This window comes from Monomorium pharaonis, chromosome 1 (genome assembly GCF_013373865.1).
Source record: "Monomorium pharaonis isolate MP-MQ-018 chromosome 1, ASM1337386v2, whole genome shotgun sequence".
In the NCBI taxonomy this organism is placed as follows: domain Eukaryota; kingdom Metazoa; phylum Arthropoda; class Insecta; order Hymenoptera; family Formicidae; genus Monomorium; species Monomorium pharaonis.
In genome coordinates this window covers 34,799,392-34,820,572 of record NC_050467.1, presented here as the reverse complement: position 1 = coordinate 34,820,572, position 21,181 = coordinate 34,799,392, and the positions used below count along the sequence as shown (strand labels likewise).

Below are 21,181 nucleotides of genomic sequence, written 5' to 3'. Positions count from 1 at the left end.
TTTATTTTGATGGTGGAGTAAAGAGGGGAGAGAAACAAAATCTTTTAAAGCACAAAGCAATTTGAATACATTTGAACCAATTTCGAACAAATAATTGCTTTAGTTTTTCTCGAAAAAAATGGTTAAAGTGCAATATGAATAATTTTTTTATAAATATATACAATACTTTAACAATCTCGAAAATATTGTTAAAGTGCTGTATATATTTATAGAAAAATTATTAATATTATTATAAATTTTTTAGAGAAAATAAAATAGATAAATAATAATTATTAAATAATTAATAAATTTAGAAAAACATCGTATTTTAATAACGCATTATTTTTATTACATTTTTATCCAGATGCAAATATCTTTTTTGCCGTTGTTTCAAGGTTTATCAAAAAATTTTTCTGTGATCCGTAATGTAGGCACATCAAATGTAAAATTATAATATGCATTTATAAAAAAAATGTGTACCGATTGTAGAGCTAAATATTTAAATTTGGGGAAAATATACAAGAATTATACAGTTTTTGAGAAAAAATCATTTTTTGAATACAGATTTTGAAACGTAATATTTTGTAAAAATAAAAACATAAATAATAAGAAAATGGCTTGACAATCGATAGAAAATCTGTATTTCAAATAATATAACTTGTTATTGAAAAATATAAAACCATTCAAGTTAAGGTATTGACAAAAAACATAATAATTTCTCGAGCGCATTTATGTTCACATTATCTTTCTTTAACTTTTGTCTGTTATTAATTTTTTTCTTCCCATATTTTTAAACCTGTAAAGAATAATTTTCAATAAAGAAACGATTATTTGAAAGTTAAGAACGTACATTCCTACGTAAGTTCCTTAAAAATATAGACTAGAAAATATAGAAAAAAAATTTACATCTATTTTATTTATCCCTGTCAGAATAGATTGATTTTAAAATGTGTTAATTTTGAATTATAATTATAATTTCAATTGCATCTTTTTTGCAATTAATAAATTTAAAGAAACTATTTGAGCGTTGTTATTTTCAAAAAGTTATAAACATTTTTTACTAATCTTTAAAACACAAAACCTACATCTTTCTATTTATATCGTAGGCATTATAAAATAAATATATGTATTGTAATAATAAACAAATTGCTTAAATATTTGTTTAAATTTATATTTAACCATTCAACTATACTTAGATGAAACGTCTAAAATAATATTTGTTTGTAAACTTCGAAATTGACAAGTTTGCCTGTTTCAGAAAAAGTAGACAATGGAAAATGACTATGACATCATCAATAATAATATTGATAGATATTTTGTGAATTTTTTTCAGATTTTTTTACTTTAAAATAAATAAAATGGCGTTTGACGCGACAGACTCATAAATATAATCCAGAGACAGTAAAAAAAGATGTAGTCAAAAGATTAATAAATAAATAAAATCTTGTTGTCAATCTAACTGGCAAATTTTATTGTTGAATTTACAACGTTTCGACCTCTATTTTAGGTTCTTATCGAGTAAAAAAATATGTTCACGCATTGAACATCATTATACAATGGAACAAATATAGATGTAACTGCTATTTAATATATATAATACGTAATAATATTACATCTAATTATGGCAGTTACATGTAGTGATTTGCTAAGCAATACATACCCTTATTTTATAAACATTGATTCTGACAAGGATAAGTGAATTAGATGTAGATTTTTGCAGTCTTTATTTTTATTATATTATATGTGCTTATGTTACAATATTTTATTGTTACTTTATTTGTATTAGCTTTTCTTAAGTAAAGAAGGAAGGCATTTGTTCTATTCTTTTTGTAAGAAAATAATATATATATATTATAATAACATTTATAAGTATTTACATTTATCAAGTTTATATACGTTGGATTTAGAAAAATTTCAATTAAACATTTACAAAACAATACATATGGATTTAATTATTTCATCAATCTAAATTTTTTAAAATAAATATTATTAAAAAATGTAACAATATTTCCATAGTATCATTAAAACAGTACATTGAGAGAAAAGTGTCTAGTATCTGCAATTATAATTGCATAGTAAAATAATTATAGTTGCAAATATCATTTTTATAGTTATTATTGCTATAATGTTAGTGTAAATAATCATATATGTATAGTTGTGCCAAACAGGGTAAAAATTTTACTATAAACTAAAAAGTTTACTATAAATTATAATAATTTCTACCATACATATTCTACCATACAAATATTCTACCATACATAAATCACAATTATGGCACGTTTAACCATACATATAGTTGTATGAACGAATGCTATAGCTATTGTAACAATAATATAGTGTTAAGTTAACTATAATTTATATTGTTAATTTAACTATGAAAATATTGTTATGGCCAAAAATAACTATAAATTATGGTTAATGCAAATATTTTTTTCTCTCAGTGTACATAAAGCATACGAAATAGAACAAGTAAAATTTTCAAAAGTATATTAATAATAATGTTATTGAACAAAATTTAAAAAATTACTTTGTCAAACAGTGTTGTTAAAATAACATAATTTTATATTTAATTTCACTTGAGGTATACAACAAATATTTTTGCATCGTATCGTTCAAATTTTATCAATTCACAAAGTACATATGCGGCGGTGTCGTCAGGCACCATGTTCTATGCAACTAGTGAGCGTCCCAGCGAGTGGAAAATTTCCGACACTCGTTATACTGAGAAATCGAGCGACGCACGCGAATATATCGAGTGCGAACGAATGGCCGAGGCAGAACGGGAAGGAAACGGCGGACAGAGGATGTCGAATTGCAACGTCGACAAATTCCTCGTGCTCAACAAAATGGCCAAAGTTACCGTCACTCGGCTCGTCACTATTTCGAGTTCTCGCTCAACGGGTGTTGACGACGATGACGTTTTGTCTCGTCTAGATTGACAAGATTCTGCCCTGTCGAGATTCCGTTATCTTGCTGCATTTGGTTAAAGTAGGGATAGACCTTAAAGCTTGAGATCAAGTCTCGTCATCTCGTATTTTCTCTCTTTATAAAGTTAACTAGTAAAAGATCATTACATTGGAATCGCTATCTGTATCGCTCTTTCTGCGTATTACTTTTTAATGAATTAAAATTTGTCTTCAAATATAACAAAAACTAGTTTTTACTTTATCAAAATAATTTACCAATTTGCCGCAGTAGTATACATAAAAACAGTTTTATTAACTATTTAATTAAATTAAATCGATTTAATGTATTCTACTATTATAAAAATACTTATAAAAATATATGATTTTTATAACAAAATAATCATTAAATTTTTTATAGAGTTGATAAAAACAATTTTCTTAATAAAAATATTATTGACAATTTATAAATTATTGTATAAACAAACAAAAGAAAAAGGACTATTTCTGAAAATTAAATTGATTATAAAGTAATTAAAAAAACTATTCTTTAACTATTTTTGAAAGCTTGTTTTAATAATGTTGTAGTTTGTAATTATAGAGATAAAATTTTTTATCTAAGCATATTACCTTTTATCATTCTTGTGCATTATTAGTTCTTAATATCTTATGTAATAGCTTAATTGTAGTTTATTGTATATAAATAATCTGTTAATAGAATAGTTTCAGTATAATTGATGCAAATAAATAATTTCTTTTAAATAAGTGCTTTAAAAAAATATATATTATTAATATTATTAGTATTAATATTATTTAACAAAAATACCCAAGAAAAAAAATGAGCATAATGTGATCATATATAAATATATATAACTAGATATAAACAGATCTAATAACATATATAATTATATATGATTATTATAGTAATATCAAAATTTTGGCCCGATATGATCTTATCTATTTGTAATCATATTATAATCATCATATTATATTATAATATATATGGCCAATTATATGATTATATATAATTGCATAAGTATTTCTTCTCAGGTAATTTTTAAATATTTTGAAAATTTCTATAATACAATATATAGAGAATCTTTATTTTCCATACGTAGGTTTATATAAATGCAAATTTTTAATGTTATAAACATTTTATTTACGTAAAATACTTTAAAGGCAAAATCATTTTTATTTTTATTTTTATATTTTGTGGTAATTAACGTTTTCGTAACAAAACCAAAAATAAATGGAAAATTCGATCTTAAAGTTGACATAATAGTAATGGCAATAATTCAGATACATATAGTGCAATTATAAAATAAATTAATAAATTAAAACAATTTTGTAATATATTTCTATGTATTAAAAAACAGAGAAAAATTTTTTTTTAAAGATGAGAATTTAACATTTTAACAACAAAAGCAGTTTTAAAATTATTAAAAAATAAAAATAAACAGTTTATTTGAGAAATAAACCATATATTTAAAATATTATGTTATGAAAAAAAATAGATTACATATTTAAGATCTATTTTTAGTAACAGAGAAGTGTACGGTTTATACTCCACGACGATTTTATGTTTTACACTGCATCGTCAGAATGCAAAAATATGAGAGAGAAAATTATAAACAAAACATATTAGAAGATTACAAACATGTAAAATAATTTAATATTATCGATAATGTACTCAATATTATTTAAATTATGCAATTTGCAAGTAAATATTATACAAATTTTATTTTTACTTTTAAAAAGTTTGTTTTTAGTAAATTTTATATAGAAAAAAACATAAATATATAAACATTATATTAACAATAAATTTTTTTTATTTCTTTATTTATCTAAATAAATTATGTTTTTATCACTATTAATACAGTGCAATGTTTAGTTTTCGAGAAATAAGGGAGATCTTTTTAGAAGACTTATGCCAATGTTAACAATGTGCTTCTTGCATTTAGAGTCCTATTTGACGTAAGATATTTGCTAATATTTATTTTGCGTCTAAAATAGAATGTCACGTGCATCAAATATATGAATCATGCAGCAATTATTAATTACAAAAGCATGCAATTATAATTTTTAGCTCTTTGTGAAATGTGACATATTCTTTTCGATTTCTTTTTACATTCAAGATTTTTTATGTTAATGTGTGTATCTTTCTTAATATTTTTTTTATTAAAAAATATTTATAAATATTACAACTTAGTTGATTAAAAAATAATTCTAATAGAAACACGTTATTTCTATATAAATACTTTTAGAAGACAAATTGTTTCTATGTATGCCGAATATTTCTGTCTTTTTGGGTTGACAAATTCATACTGTACGTTATTTCGAAAGACAGTTAAAGTCAGAAAAAGAAAGTTAAAGACAGTTAAGATATAAAAAGGTGCGTGGGAAAAGAAGAAAATTTGATATTCATGAAGCATTTTAAAGTCGTAGTGTCCCAGAAATGAGCTCAAAATGTAATACGGATTTTTTAAGACGGGAGGGGGGAATAAATTGGTAGACGTAGAAACCTTTTTAGATGCGAGTCCATGATTTGCACCCATTTCGCATAAACCTTTTTTCTCTTTCTCTCCTTCTTTTACGTGACGCTATTAAGCTTTCGCTTAAGTCGATTGGAGAATAATAATGCTATTTCACAGTAAATCTAAATTATAATCACACATTTGTAAGCGAAACGAAATAATAGGCGCTAAATTTTATATTTAATAAAATATGATGAGTAAAGATTAAAGATCTTTTATAAAATAATTATATATTTGTCAGGCTATTGACAAATAATTATATTATACAAAAGTAAAACTATTAGTTAAAGTTAAAATTTTGTAATTTTGTAATTTGATCATACAATTATTCATACAATTAGTTTAATCTTCAAACCGAACTGTTGTTTTTTGTTAATGTAACTTTTGAATATTCCAATTAAATTACCGCGCCTTATTAAATCAATTTAATAGACTCAGAAAATTTTGGGAAAAATCAAGAAGTATATTACTGAAATATAAACTAAATACTATAACTGTTAATTGTAACAAAAGTTTATTTTTAATATTTAATTTTTATTGTTTTGTGGAGAAAAATCTGTGGTAGTTGAATTGTTCCATAAATGACTCAAGAATTACTCATTTATGTTTGAGAATTAATTTTAATAGACTTATGTAGAAAATAATTTTTTTTAAATCGAAATCATATATCATTATATTAGTAAAAGTTCGTATATATTTTATTTATATAATAATTATACATATTATATTATATATAATACGTTCAGTATATATCTTATTTGACTTTGTTTTAGAGTTATTAGTTATTTTTGTGCTTTTCCTAATAAAGCGTTCAAGTTCAAACATATTGAGAACGCGAGCACATTTGTAAAGTAAATATAATTAATAAATATTCTTAAATCACGTATTCTCTATCTATTATATTGCATTCAATTTTTAATAATTTATCTTTGAAATGCAGAAAATCAGTTTTTAATACTAATTAAACTAATAACCCGGGAAAAAATCTTTTATTTGTTCATATTAACAAATATATGTTTATATATCGTCGCATAAGAAATAAAAGTGCCATCATAAATGATCTTACACGGCCATATATGAGAATACGTGATTATTCTTATAAATCCTGTTTAAGTATGGTCTTATATAATCATATATGGTCTAATGTTCCTGTATATTATCATATGTGATCATGTGAAACATATTTATATGATAAAATATAATCATATATGAACATATATACTATAGTGTGAACCACTTATGGATAGATCCAAGTATATATGTTCATATATGATTATACTTGATCATACATATAAATATGCTTTCATATATATATTTACAATTTTTTAAACTTTAAGGTTTTTAAATAATAAAATTAAAATGTGTTGCAGAAATAAATAATTTATTATGTAATATATTTTTAGTATGCAACATTTAATGCTTAAAAATTTATATCTTATTAATAATTATAAGCAAATTCGATTGTCAATAATTATCTTTAACTTTCTTTTTTACATGTATATACATATATTACATATATATTTAATATATATCATTTATTGTTCTTCTAAACAAATATATTAAGAGTATTATTTAGCAAACATTGTATAATTTTAACTGAAAATATATAATCATATATAAACTTATATAGTCATATAGAGTTACATACGATTGGATTACAATACTATACCACAATACTATACCAAATATAAATTTATTTAAATATCTACAGCAGCGAGTAGTTCGCAAAATCACTGCTAGGTGAGGGCGCGGCGCTTCTCCTTCTCGTAAGAAAATTTCTAAAAGTCCTTTATTCCTTCAAAGATCTATAAAAGATGATCATCCATGGTTTACCTAGCACTAACAGCAAAGTAATATATGTTATTTTTGTTACTCGAAAAGAGTTCGTGGGCCTCCGCAACTTGAAGAAAGCTTCTGAGAATTGAGAAAACAAAAATAAAATTTTAAATTTTGTATAATCATATACGAACTTATATAAATCATATAGAGTTATACATATATGATCAGATTACAATACTGTACCTCCAAATATAAACTTATTTAAATATACTCGAATATGACCTTAGATAATCTTATATAATTATATATGACCATATATGGCCTTTATGCGATGGCCAAAATTCATACATGAGCATATAAGATTACTTCTTATATAAGAGTATATAAGAGGTATTTTTTCCTCGAGAATTGCAATTGTATATACAAAAAAGTAAAATAATAGAGGAAAAGGTAGTAATATGGCCACCCCCCCATTTAGATTTTATTACAATAACTTTATTAATAATTAATGTTTTAAATTAAAACTTAACAGAATTATATTCATTAAAGTGTGTTCATTAAATTTTAGATTCAAAGTTATCAAATATTTACTATATTATATATTATTTATAAAAATGTAATAACACTGCATAATGAATAAAAGAAAATAAGGGATGGTAATATGGCCATCACAAAAATAAATGTAAAAAATTGGTTTTGTTTAAAAGATTCGAGTCACAATATTTTCTTACAAAATTATATATTTATATAAAATAAATTATTAGGTTAAAAAAATTGTAGCATAATTATAAAGAGAGATAAAGTTAGATCTTTTAAATAATTAATAAAGGTAGAATTTTTAAGTTTATACGTAATCACTTCCTTTTGTCGCGATAATAATTTATACATGTCACGAATTATTGATTAATACCAGAATGACAATTGATATATTAAAGAATTTTTTCGATGTAGAGACGGTCGAAGTGACTATAAAACCAGCACACTTAGGTGGCTATATTAATAAAATCCTATGTCATTGTTTAACTTTGTATAACTTAAAATGTGTACAGCGGAATAAAAAGTTAAATAATAAAAACATATTCAAGTGTACATAAATTTGTGTGATAATACGTTTAAGTTTAAAAAGAATGAGTAAGCATCACTTCATAATGGCAGGTTATTAAATAAATGATTCCATATAATCATTAGAATTTGTGAGCTAGAACGTGTGACCGTCTACAATGGCCATAATACCACTTTCTCCTCTAATATAAATTTACTATACTCTGGGAAAAATAGTTCTCCCAAAATATGGTTATAACCCACTTTGAGTCTTACAATTAAGTAATCAAATTATGTGGCTTGTTCTTAAGTAAATTATTCTTGCGTAGCTGGATATCGATGGAACTAATTGAGAGATTTGATGAATATAACTTAAAAAACTTTGAAATATATAGAACAGTTAATTGCAATTTTTAGTTAATACAGGGTTAATTTGAAAAAATAAACATAAAATTAGGGTTACGAGCAATCAAAATAATTTGATAACTGAATCGTGGGCTTCAAAGTGGATTATAACCGTATTTTGAAAAAACTATTTTCCCAGAAAACTATGAAAAAAGTTGTTAATACAATTTCTTAACTTATTACGTTTTAGTTTAACCCAGCGAGAAACGATAATGAATTCGACATCAATTCAACGTCGAATCGACATCGAAATGATGATTTCGATGTCGAATCGATGTCGATTCGATGTACTATTTCTCACTGGGAAGTATTTACATATTCAATTTATATTCATGAACTACTTGAATTTAAGTATTCAAATATTTAACTTAAACATTCAATAAATTGAAAAAATTAAACAAGTTTTAATGATATAAAATATTTCAAATTTAGTCCAAGCATTTATATATTTAACTGAATTATATAAATACTCGAGCCGTGAAGAAATTTAATCAAGCTGAAAAGTTTATTACAGTAATAAACAATTGTTTTTTCAGTGTAAACATTATTTGGTGGTGCGTATCAAAGAGACGATTCGCAACGGTGAAACAATTTGCGTGACATTTAATCGTCAAGCGAAAGTTTTAAATCCTGTGAGATACAGAGATGCTCTCTTCCGGATGCACGGAGATCCAGACACGCGCGGAGCAATATCTCGTTAACTGGGCATGGCGATCAGCGATCCGACACCAGTTCTCTCTTTTATCTCTCTCGCGCTTTTCTCCCACCCTTCACTACTCTTTGACGCGGACGTGGACGTGACACGTTCTCCTTCTCTTGTTCCCGCCGTCCGGCTACTACGGCCCGTGCGGAAAATTGTGTCCCGTTTAGATCGAGATCGCGGTTGCCAGATAAAGGATCAACCAGTACCGACCATAAATTGAAATTTAAAAGAAAGAAGAAAAAAAGCTGCGACACGCATATCCCATAGGGGAGGAAAGGAGAAAGGAGTCCTCACTGGAGATGGAAGTCCTATGGAAGGCCGGATGGAGAAAGAAGAGGAACAGAAAGAGAGAGAGAGAGAGAGAGAGAGAGAGAGAGGGGGGGGGGGAGTGGCATGAGGATAGAATTCGCGCGTATATATAATAATTATTTTAGAAATTAATGGGGGAATATCTCTCGAGTGACCGGGTCCACGCGATGCGGCACAGTCCGACAGCGACGAGAGGGAGATTTACTCGTTTCGACCGCGGCAGGGTGGAGGAAGGGGGGCACGAGTGGGAGGAGTGTGCAAATGGCGATGCTATTCGGAGCGCGCCAATCGCCGGGCGCAACGGAGGACCGAATAGAGGACGGCCACGCCTCCCGCGTGTGACGCGATTGCCCTGCGCGGCGAGAGAGCGTGATCCGCGCGCTCGCAGCTTCTTTCGGCGTACAGCCGACCAGTCACCACTCAGACGGCGCATCTACTGCTGTCGGTTACGCGATCTCTCTTCCCTCTTCCATTTAAACGCGTTTTCTCCTCTTCCCTCTTCTTTTCTTCCTCTCTTTCTCTACATCCTTTGATCGCGCTTTCGCTGATTTCGTTCGACGAGCGCGAAGTTCAAAAAAAAAAAGGAAGAAGAAAACGAAGTGGTAGTGTACACGCGCGCGGGGGATCGACGGGGCAGGGGACGTCTTTCGATCCGCGAATCGATTTTGGAGGGTGGAGTCGGCGGCGCCTCGCGACCCACGAGGCACGATATGTCGCACTAATTAGAAGATCTCTTTCGCTTCTCGTCGTCAAGTGGTGCGAGACGGGAATCACAGATACGAATCGCGATTAGGCGATTTCGCGATCGCCGTCAGACGAGGAGACTGGTGAAACGATAGCGCTGATTTTTTTTCGGGCGCTTTCAGGCGGGAAAAGTGGTTTAAAGTGTCAGTGATACGTCGAGCCGATAGTGTATAGATAATTGCTGTGAGAGATCTGTCGTCCCTCCCCTGTCAAGGGGGTTGATGCATAGTGTTAGATAGTGATCGGAAGCTACAGTGATACTTCCCCTCTACTTAAATTTCTTTTCCTGAAGAGATATTCTTTCGCTTAATTGGAGTACATCACGCGGAAGACTTTACGTCGGAGTACTTGCAGTAGCCTTGCTGTTGCCGTAACTTGCTTCAACTTCGTTTTACTGTGAGACTGCGGTGTGGCGACTAATTTTTCGCTTGACCTGCGAGAAATGAATCATTACAACGCTACAACATTCTCCCAAAGTGGCTAAGTTGTATGTTTGTTATGTACAACTACGCAATGTGCAACTACGATATACGATATTCTTCAAACAGATGTATGTAAAGCAATTTTCTCATAACTAAAATTGAAATTTAAAAAAGGGATTAGAATCAGACTGTTAAGATGTATGATCGAAGATAAAATTATAAGATCGCGTGTAATACTGATGACAGATCAAAGCACGTTATTTTTGGTTGTTTGGTACCTGAGTTTCTCTTTAATCTCTCGAGAGAAGAATCTCATCGAAACTTAGACTCATTGCGGCGAAGCGCATCGTCATACGTTTAGTTTCTCGGTCGACTGACTATTTAATTTAAAAAATCACTTGTCAAAGTGTTAATAAAAAAAAGTGGTCACAACGCAACAAACAACGGTGACGAACTGCTCGTCTAGCGGAAGTAGTGGTGGCGACAGTGGTGGCGACGGTAGAAGTGACGGCGGCGACGGTCAAGAGACGACGCTCACGTATGTGACCACGGCTGATACGGTAGAAGAGGTCGAGGTAGAGGTTGACGAGGTTAAGATGGAAGCTGAGGACCATCTGGCAAGGGAATATGTGCAGGAGTTTGTCCTCGATCATTTGGATCCCGCTGATGTCAAGCGAGAGGTAAGCGCTTATGATATACATACATATATATATTATATTTGCGAATATAGGAATATATATATTTATGAAATAATTGAAACGAATAACATTTACTTAATTTCAGTAATTTACAGAGTACATTTTTCATATATGTATATTAACATACATTATATCTTTTTTTTCATAGATAAATGCATTTTTATAAATTAAATATTACACCAGATAAATAATTTACTCTTATAACTCGATTAGAGTTGATGAAACGGAAAATATAATTAAATATACTTTTTTATAAATAATATAAATAATTTTTATCAGAAATTTTTATCTAATTATTTTTTTCTTACTAAAAGTACTTAAAAAATGTTATTTAAAATTGAATATTTTACAAAATTTTGGTATTTTTTCCTAAAACGTTTTAACCCTTTGAAAGAATATGTATTGCATTTTTAAAATTAAATTTTAAACTATAAAAGAAAAAAATTGTTTTTTAAAATTTTCTTATTTCATTGACAAATTTTTTAAATTTATCAAAGAAGTTATAAAAAATAAAAAAATTGATTCAGAGACAAAAAAAGATATGTAAAAAATATAATAAAACTTTTTAAAAAATTTTTGAAAAATTAAAAAATATCGCTTTTAATTAATATTACTTTTAAGAAGGATGGTTATTAAAAGCTTCTCAAACATTAAATATTTTTCGTTACATAAATCAATCTATAAAAATAATCAGTAAACATAAAATTGATATGGATTAAGAGATTGTGGATGAATCTAAAACAAATTTTAAATTACAACGATATGAAATAAATAATTATTAAAATAATTTTTAATAATTAAAATTAATATTTTAAAATTCAAAATAGTAAAATCAATGTGATACACACACACACACACACACACATCTTATAAAAATAAAGATTAAAAAAAATATAAGTATATTTTTAATAAACTGTACGACTATTGAAATATACAACATTTAAAAAATATTAAATGAAAAATAGATGAGAGTAATTTGTTCTGCCCTTATTTTGCACATAATACTAGCATGCATGTGTACACACTAAATGTTTATACGAAAGTGTTGTTAATAATGTTCCTTAAATATGTTTAATTAAAATGTGTGCAAACCAAAAAATATTGTATCAATATGTTAGTTAATCAAGTTTTAGATATTAAAAGCATGTGATGATAATCTTTACTAAACAGTTTTTATTTGTAACAAACAAGATACGACAATTGCTAGAGCAAAGTTATTTTACGTTATATGTATATACAGGATATTTTAATATGTTGTTTAGTATATAATTATTATGACTAATTTATATCTATTAAGATATATTCTTTTTTACAGAAAGGCATTAAAGTATAAACTTGAATTACTTAAATTATTACAATTGTTAATCCATTCTTAAAAAGGAGATGTTACCGATTTTGTTGTTGACAATTTTCCGCGATGCTGATTGGTTCTTTTGCTGCGGTTACTTCTACGAGAGTAACTGTCATTGTGATTGAATTTTGACAGCTGTCTTTGTATAGAATGGTTACCTATACAATTATCGTTGTAGTATATTTTTGAAAAGTAAAAAATAAAAAGTTAAATAGCGCGCGCGAGGCGCGCGTCTATGGTATCTAGTATGTAATAAATAATAAATAATTAATTAATAATATCTGATATTGAAAATTTAAAGCATCCCTGACGAATGATGCTTTAAATTTTCAAAATATTTTTCTCGTAAAGTTTCTTTTTATTAAGAAAAATTTTGAAAAGATTTTAAAATAGCCAAAAATGTGAAAGATATAAATTTCCCTATAGAGTTTGAAACATCTTGCATAATTGTTTTGTTACTGGATTATATTATCTTTAAAAAAAAAACAAGATAAAAACGTATATAATATATGTTAAAAAATATATAAATATATTTATATAGTCCCAGAGTGTAATGTGCGATAGCAACGCGTAATACATACGCTACGTGTGAGTGAAGTGTGTTCCGTTATTTATTATGTGTAAACCAAATAAATTAGAATTTCACTTGTTACACACGATTGCTTTCGTAAAAAAGCGCTCACACAACGTAATAATTAGCTATTCAGAGAGCACGCATGTCCAAAATCGAGACATAAAATATTTTAAAGACGTATTATAATATGTCTAGGAGACATCTAAACAATATCTTTAAGACGTATTATAATCAAAACATATTACCTTGTGTCTTGAACATGACATTATCTGTGTATGATTAGATAATCAGTGCGCATGGTTGATCAATAACAAAATTATAGCATGCGCTTATAACATTTTGGTAAAATAACAATTTATATTTTATTCATTTGTATTTTATTCTTCTAGTATAGTATACTGTACCTTTTTACTAAAATAATAAATAAAGTAAAGTAAATAATTAGATATTGTGTATATCTATTATTATGATTTATTTGAGATGATTTTTATTAGATACATAGTTTGTTAAATGACGAAACAATGACATAAACTACATAAAATGCTATCGTATTTATATTTTTAAATTATATTTTTCGCCTTAAGATATCAAGCGAAATAAAACAAGAGTTTGAAGTATTGATTATTTTTTATATTGTTAATTGTTACAATTCATAACAGCACACTTTAATCAAAAGTCTATCTAATATAATTAATATTATTTTTTATTAATATTATTATTGTTAATATTATATTTTTCAGAAAAAAAACATACATAGAAAGAACGGTTTTGATAAAGTATCTAAAGGTTTAGCTAAATATTGTTGAAAATTATTTTATTGGATCATTAAAATAATTATGTTGACGTTCAAAACTTGTTGCTAGAATGGCAAAATTTTTTAGAGCATTGTTTATCATGTTTAAGAGTTCTACATAATTATTTTGATGGTCCAACAAAATTATTTTTAGATTTGTGTGCTAAGATTGTGTGCTTAAATTTTTATATTTTTATTTATATATAAAATAATCATAAATTTTTAAATAATTGTTAGGTGGGACGTCTATATGGAAATAATATTTTCTTAGAATTTATCTTCGCAATCGCATGGTAGTTGCGGGAAATGGATTTAAAAAAATGTCACTATATTTTTAGTGAAATTTAGTAAAATTTTAATAAAATTTGATTAAATAATATACACTCAGAGAAGAATTCCAATCGTGGCAACTACAGGGAAAAAAATTTGGAACTAAATTAATTTAGCGATAACTCTGATGGTATACAGTTCTTGTATTTCTACTCTATGTAGCTTCGAATTCGTACTACTACGGTTCAAATAATCTTGGAACCGAGAGATTACTAAAGACCGAACTCCTTCGAAGCGCTTCCAAGTTTGTACTAATACTGTCCAACGATGCTTGGAATAGTGGGGGGTCGTCGCTGCGGTGCGATTTGTTTCAGACTTGGAACTCGTGAGTTCCAAGTTTCTACGCGTTGTAGTTTACAGCTACCTGGAACGTTATAATGCATGGAAGTTTGGAACTCACGAGTTCCAAATCTGAGACAAATCGCACTCAGCGACCCTCCACTATTCCAAGCATTGTTGGACAGTATTAGTATAAACTTGGAAGCGTCGGAGCTCGGTCTTTAGTAATCTCTCGGTTCCGAAATTACTTGAGTAGCTGTAGTATCAAGTTTTGAAACAAATCCAATTTTTGATGCAAGAAAGTTCAATTATGTTTGAAACCCAAGAAACATAAAATTTTGGACTTTCTTAATTTCAAATTTTTTTCCATGTATAAAGTCACAATTACTCAAGTTTTATTCATAGAACTATTATGATTCGATAAACTATGTTATTGCAACTATAATTTTAGTTACAATAACTTTAGTTACAATAGTTAAAATAATTTGTATTATCACGGCAACATTATTTATGTAATTAATTTATAGTGATATAAAACCTTAATAATTATATAATTGTACAGACTTTATAAAAATAAGTTTTAATAATTATATTTTTCTAGTTTACGTACGGCAAATTAGGTATATGATTGTAATAATTATATACAGGGAAGCAATCGGCATAGCACCCTAAATGTCAAGAATAAGAACGAAAGAACTCTGAGTTCAAATCTAGGTGTTTTAATTTTTCCATCATTTATATTTATATTACGATTTTTCTCTACAGTTTATCTAATTAGAAATTTACTTCATATCATTATTATTACCATATTTTCTTGGTTCATAACTTACTGTTTTTATTACATATTATAATGCATAGTTGAGGTGATGTTTGTTGATAGATTTATAGTTGCTAATACAATATTTTTCTCTGACAAGTAACAATACCCAAGTGCAACACGCCGATCTTCTTGAAACTTTGTATACACGTAGTACATCACAAAATATTAGACAGAGTGAGTTCCAGATGCGCACAGTGTAAAACGGACATCACCAATCAAATTCTATAAATTTATCCTAACTTTAACTAAAGCAGTAATCTGATTGGTAGTGTCCGTTTTACTCCGTGCACATCTGAGATCCCGCTCCCGGGTAAACTTGCATCTTACTTTTAGTGGTTGAATAAGCCTTCCCCTTACCTTCACTGGCTAAATAAACCTGCACCTTGCCTTCAGTAGCTCGACTTAGACAGACCTTTGGCTTAGCAGATCCCTATCCAATTCTGGCTTGATCAGTCGTTATCTTATAATCATTTCTATTCTTTCAAAATTTGAATTTTGGTCCGTCATTTTGGATGCGTCATGCTGAATTTACCATTTTTCATCCGTCACGTCTATAATTAATCCATCATGCTATAACTGATGCCAAAACCGTAATTATGAGTTTAAAAAACTTCGAAAATTTTGTAAAACTACCCATGTAGGGTTTGCCGAGAGATAGGCAACGTGGCCAAGATTTGGCCTGACATCGCTCAACCGAAATTGAAGCACCTAGATTTGGCCAATATTTGTCTGAATATATTGTACACAAACTTGGTAACGTTATTTAGGCCCGATATTCTAACCAATATTGATGAGCCAACTTTGGCATGCCTAGCTGATGCCACTGTGCGGTTTAAGAACTGGATCCCAACATTGGCAGAATGACTTTTGGCTACTTTTGGGAATAATATTGATAAGCCGACATTCATTTTAACTAAAATCATATTGGTTTATATAGTTAGAATATACAGAGAATGCACGGAGAAAAAAAATTATGAAAAAGTTACCATGCTTGACATTATAAACCGAGTGCAAACGTCTTTTCAAATGTAAATTTAGTGGTAAGTGAATAAAAGAAAAATTATTATTTGTTATGCATAATTTTGATTTTTGTAAAAATAGTGAAGATTTTTTCGAAAAACGTGCGATTTTTATAGAAAAATCGTGGATTTTTGTTTATAAAAAAGTTTTTAATTACTCGAAACGTAGTTTCCTGAAAAATGTATTTTGGAAAATGTACACAAAATTTCAAATAAATCGGTTAATATTTTTTTCAGTTATATTCTTTGAGTCCGCTAGTTCACCGTTGCGCGCTTATTTGAGGCGCCAAAGGCGCCGCGCGCCGCAGGAAACTTTCAAAAAAAAAGAAAAGGAAAGAATTCTTTTCACATATAGGATCAATTGTATCTTATTTTGAAAACTCTAAGGGACATTTTTAGCGAAAAAACGAAACTCGACTTTTTAAAACGTCAAGTTGGTATTATTCCTTAATCGATCTAAGAGCGATTAATGATATCATAAGTTCTATGTTAGATTTTTAAATGAATCATTAAAATCCGATCCCAGTTAATTGATTCGTAATGTTCGAACTCGTACATTCATCTGTTTCGATCTATTTTTTGTAAAACTTTATAGTAAGTCCACTAATAAATATTGTATTAGCTTTACTTTAGATGCTTTCGGGAAATGCTATTTCCCGAATACGCTAATCTGAACGCATTTTTATAATTAAGACCTGGACCCAAAATCAGTCAAAAACGTTAATAATTTAATCTAAAACAGAATTCATTCATCGCGTACGTGCTTATTTTTATACATATATTGATAAGGACATATAAAGTTTTAAGTCATTGATCGTTTTTAATACAAGATAGATTGGCTAATGGTTACACAGTAATTGATGTGACTTACAAAGAAATTTGTAAATAGAAGAGTCTGGTTTTAATGAAACTTTGTATATAGAAGAAGAAGATAAACATTAAAATTTAAAAGTTACTAGTTGGTATATTAAATTAGAGAAATTTAAGAAATAAAACCATTTTTTATTTACAAAATGATTTTCAACTTTTTTCGACATTTTTTTATATCTTAAAATCTATTCAAAATATAAAAAAAATGTTTTATACTGAAGTTGAGTTTCAGTTGCCTACATTCCCTGTTGCCTACAGCTTCGTTTGCACACAAATTTTGCAAAGGTGCCCGATTGCCTACAGCTTTGTTTGCACACACGAAAATAATTAAGGCACAAAAGTACGATTGCACACATGACATTATTACGCTCATACACATTGCACACATGATATTAATACGTTCATACACATTGCACACATGATATTGTTACGTTCATACACATTGCACACATGACATTATTACGCTCATACACATTGCACACATGATGTCATTGCGCTCATACACTCTGGAGACATGATTTCAATAACTTGGGCGTCTTGATTTGACGATGATTTCTGATAATATTTTTTATGTTAATTTTTATGTAATAAAAGTAGATTAAATAAAAAATAAATAAAAAGAAAAGTAGGTAGACCTCGCTTTGCATGGAAAGTCGCAAACCCATGTGGAACAGTACAAGTGTGGACATCGTTTCAGCAGATTACTGCTTTAATTAATGTTAGGATAAATTAATAGAATTTGATTGGTGATGTCTGTTTTATACTGCGCATCTAGAGGGATTCACTCCCTTGCTCTTGCTCGAGTGTATGAGCGCAATGATATCATGTGTGCAATATGCATATGCGCAATAATGTCATGTGAGCAATGCATATGAGCATAATAATATTATGTGTGCAATGTGTATGAGCGAAATAATATCATGTGTGCAATTGTACTTTTGAACCTTAATTATTTTCGTGTGTGCAAACGAAGCTGTAGGCAATCGAGATGTAGGCAATCGGGCACGTAGGCGATCGGGCACCTTTGCAAAATTTGTGTGCAAACGAAGCTGTAGGCAATTGGGAATGTAGGCAAATGAGACTCCCCTTGAAGTTCATTGGTATCATAATTTTATTAATAATTTCTAAATTTATTTATTTACCTTCTCCTTTTAATGCAAAGTTTTATTAAAGTCCAAATTTTTGAATTTGCAAAGTCCCTTTGTAAGTAACACATCACTACTAGATAATCATTAGATAATTTTTTTCTATGAAAATAATAATGTAAAATAATAATCTATTGTCAACAGTTATGTTGTAAAGTACCAATTTTCATCCGATAATTAATCTACTGATCATTGCAATTTGCTTATCGATTGTCACATTTCTGTCACGTTGTTGTCATTTTAGCTTTACTAGATTCAGTATAATTTTCAAATAAATGTATTTTTTAAATATCAGTAATATTAAAACAGATAAAATTATGAATACACTTTAACATTCCCAAAATGTATTTCTAAAACATTATTTTAAAGTAAAAGTTAGTAGTGAAAAACTTAGTAGTGAACTTAGTAATGAAAAAATTCAAAAATTGTAACACGCAAAGACAAGGGTTTTTACGAAAAATTTAATAAGTTTTAAATGTATAGAGATAAATGGATATACATAGGATAAATATACATAAATATACAGAGTGTCTCAAAACATGTTGGTCAACGCTCGTAAAAAGGTAGAAGGGATCGAGATGAATATAAAAGTCCAATATTGGGTTAGGCCTTGGGCTAGGTCTTGGGTTAGGTCCACGAATAATCGAAGTATTAATTTTACAAATTATGCAAATGAGAGCGCACCGAGGGAAGAGCTCGATCCGCTCGAGCCATAACACAGAAGAAAAATCTATCGTGAATGTATGATAAGCTTTTATTATTTACTGTTCACAATTACGATAGAAATTAATTAGATTATTTGCAGATTTTATATGTTAATATCTCAATTATTGGTGGACCTAACCCAAGATAATATTGGACTTTTATTTTCATCTCGATCCCCTCTTTTTACGAGCATTGACCAACATGTTTTGGAACCCTGTATAAAGTTAATGTATAGATCTATTAAACTTACAATGACAAAGATTAAAATAAGTTGAATTAATATTTCAGAAAAGATACCGCCACCTGCTAATATTTTTTAATATAATAATTAGACAGCACAAAAATTAATTATAAATACACAACATAAACTAATTAGTGACGGGCTAGAATATTAAACTACTCAATTATTTAGATCGACTGGATTGATTTTTACTCGGAAAGTTTGCGCTTAAAAACTATTGATATACATAACAGAGTTTTTAAATACATCTACTAAAATTTATAGTCAGTGTCATAACAGCATCATTATGGTTTCTTCTAAAAGAAAATGTAAAAATCGATATAATATCTTTAAAATCGAATATCTGAACTACAATATGTTTACCTAATATGGCGTCCAAATCTCTATCATTGTCGAAAAGCTTAACGATTATTTTGTCCTGCTTTTCAGTAGTAAAACGCGTATCTTTCCCCTCTGTCTGATAGATAATCGATTTCCAGCAAACACAAAGTTACATGTAACGTGCTTGTTAGTTGTAATTTCCCACTCAATAATATAATTGCAATATAACACACGTGTTATATTACAATTACATTGTTGATTGGAAAATTACAACTAACAGGTACGTTACATGTAACTTGATGTTTGGTGGGTTTTTTTCATTTTCTTTGTACCGGTTCACCCATTTCCTAACAAAAGTTCTTTGACTTCTTCATGTAACGCGCAGCCACAGAGAAACTCATTTTCGGTTCTTTTGGATGCGTACACGGCTTCGTACTGAATAAGTGTCACAAGAGTGTCGCCAGCGTCACTGTAGGGTGAACGGCCGGGAAGTAAATTATTTACGGAATCGGTTTAAGATGCGTTATAGGTTTTGGACCAATATCGTTCATTTTGCAGCAAGGGACATATGTTTTCTACGATGAGTACAGCGTTTTTCCCTGTCAGATAGATCATCGACATTTTTCACTTCTTTGTATCGGTTCACCTATTCCTACTAGTTCCCACTTCCAATGACTCTGATGACGTTTTTGTGATACTAACTAAACTTTAATTTATTTAAATATTTTGGCATATTAAAAACATTGTTTTATTTAATAGTTTTATTGTGTAAATTAGGTGTCTAGTTTAATTAAATAACTGTTAAAAAAATATATTATTATATATATATTATATTACATTATATATTATATATACATATCATTACTTAATATAAACACAATATAATAATAAATATTTATATAAAATTATGTAATACAAGCTAGATTTTAAAGATTAACGAATTAATAACAAGTATAATTAAATATTAATTTTATCAATATATGTACATATATATGATGTAATTATTATAAAATAATTTTAATTGCAAATTATTTTTTACAAAAATGATGAAAAACAGATAGATAAATAGACAGACAGATAGATAAATAGATAGATAGATAGACAGATAGACATAGAGAGAGAGAGAGAGAGAGGGGGGGGGGAGGTGCTCAAAATGCATAGAATAACTTTAAATATTCAATAAAAATATGATTATAGACATTATTTGAACAACCTT

The 21,181-nt window shown here is 28.5% G+C and overlaps 1 protein-coding gene across 1 annotated transcript in view; it reads left to right on the top strand.

Annotated features, from left to right (window-relative positions):
* Positions 1-9,078: 9,078 nt before the first annotated feature.
* Positions 9,079-21,181, top strand: part of LOC105830099 (mastermind-like protein 2) — a 38,612-nt gene continuing 26,509 nt past the window's right edge. The window contains exon 1 of the mRNA XM_012669266.3: positions 9,079-11,499. Within this exon, the coding sequence (XP_012524720.1) occupies positions 11,416-11,499 (84 nt within the window). The 5' untranslated portion in view covers positions 9,079-11,415. The remainder of the gene's footprint in view (positions 11,500-21,181) is intronic.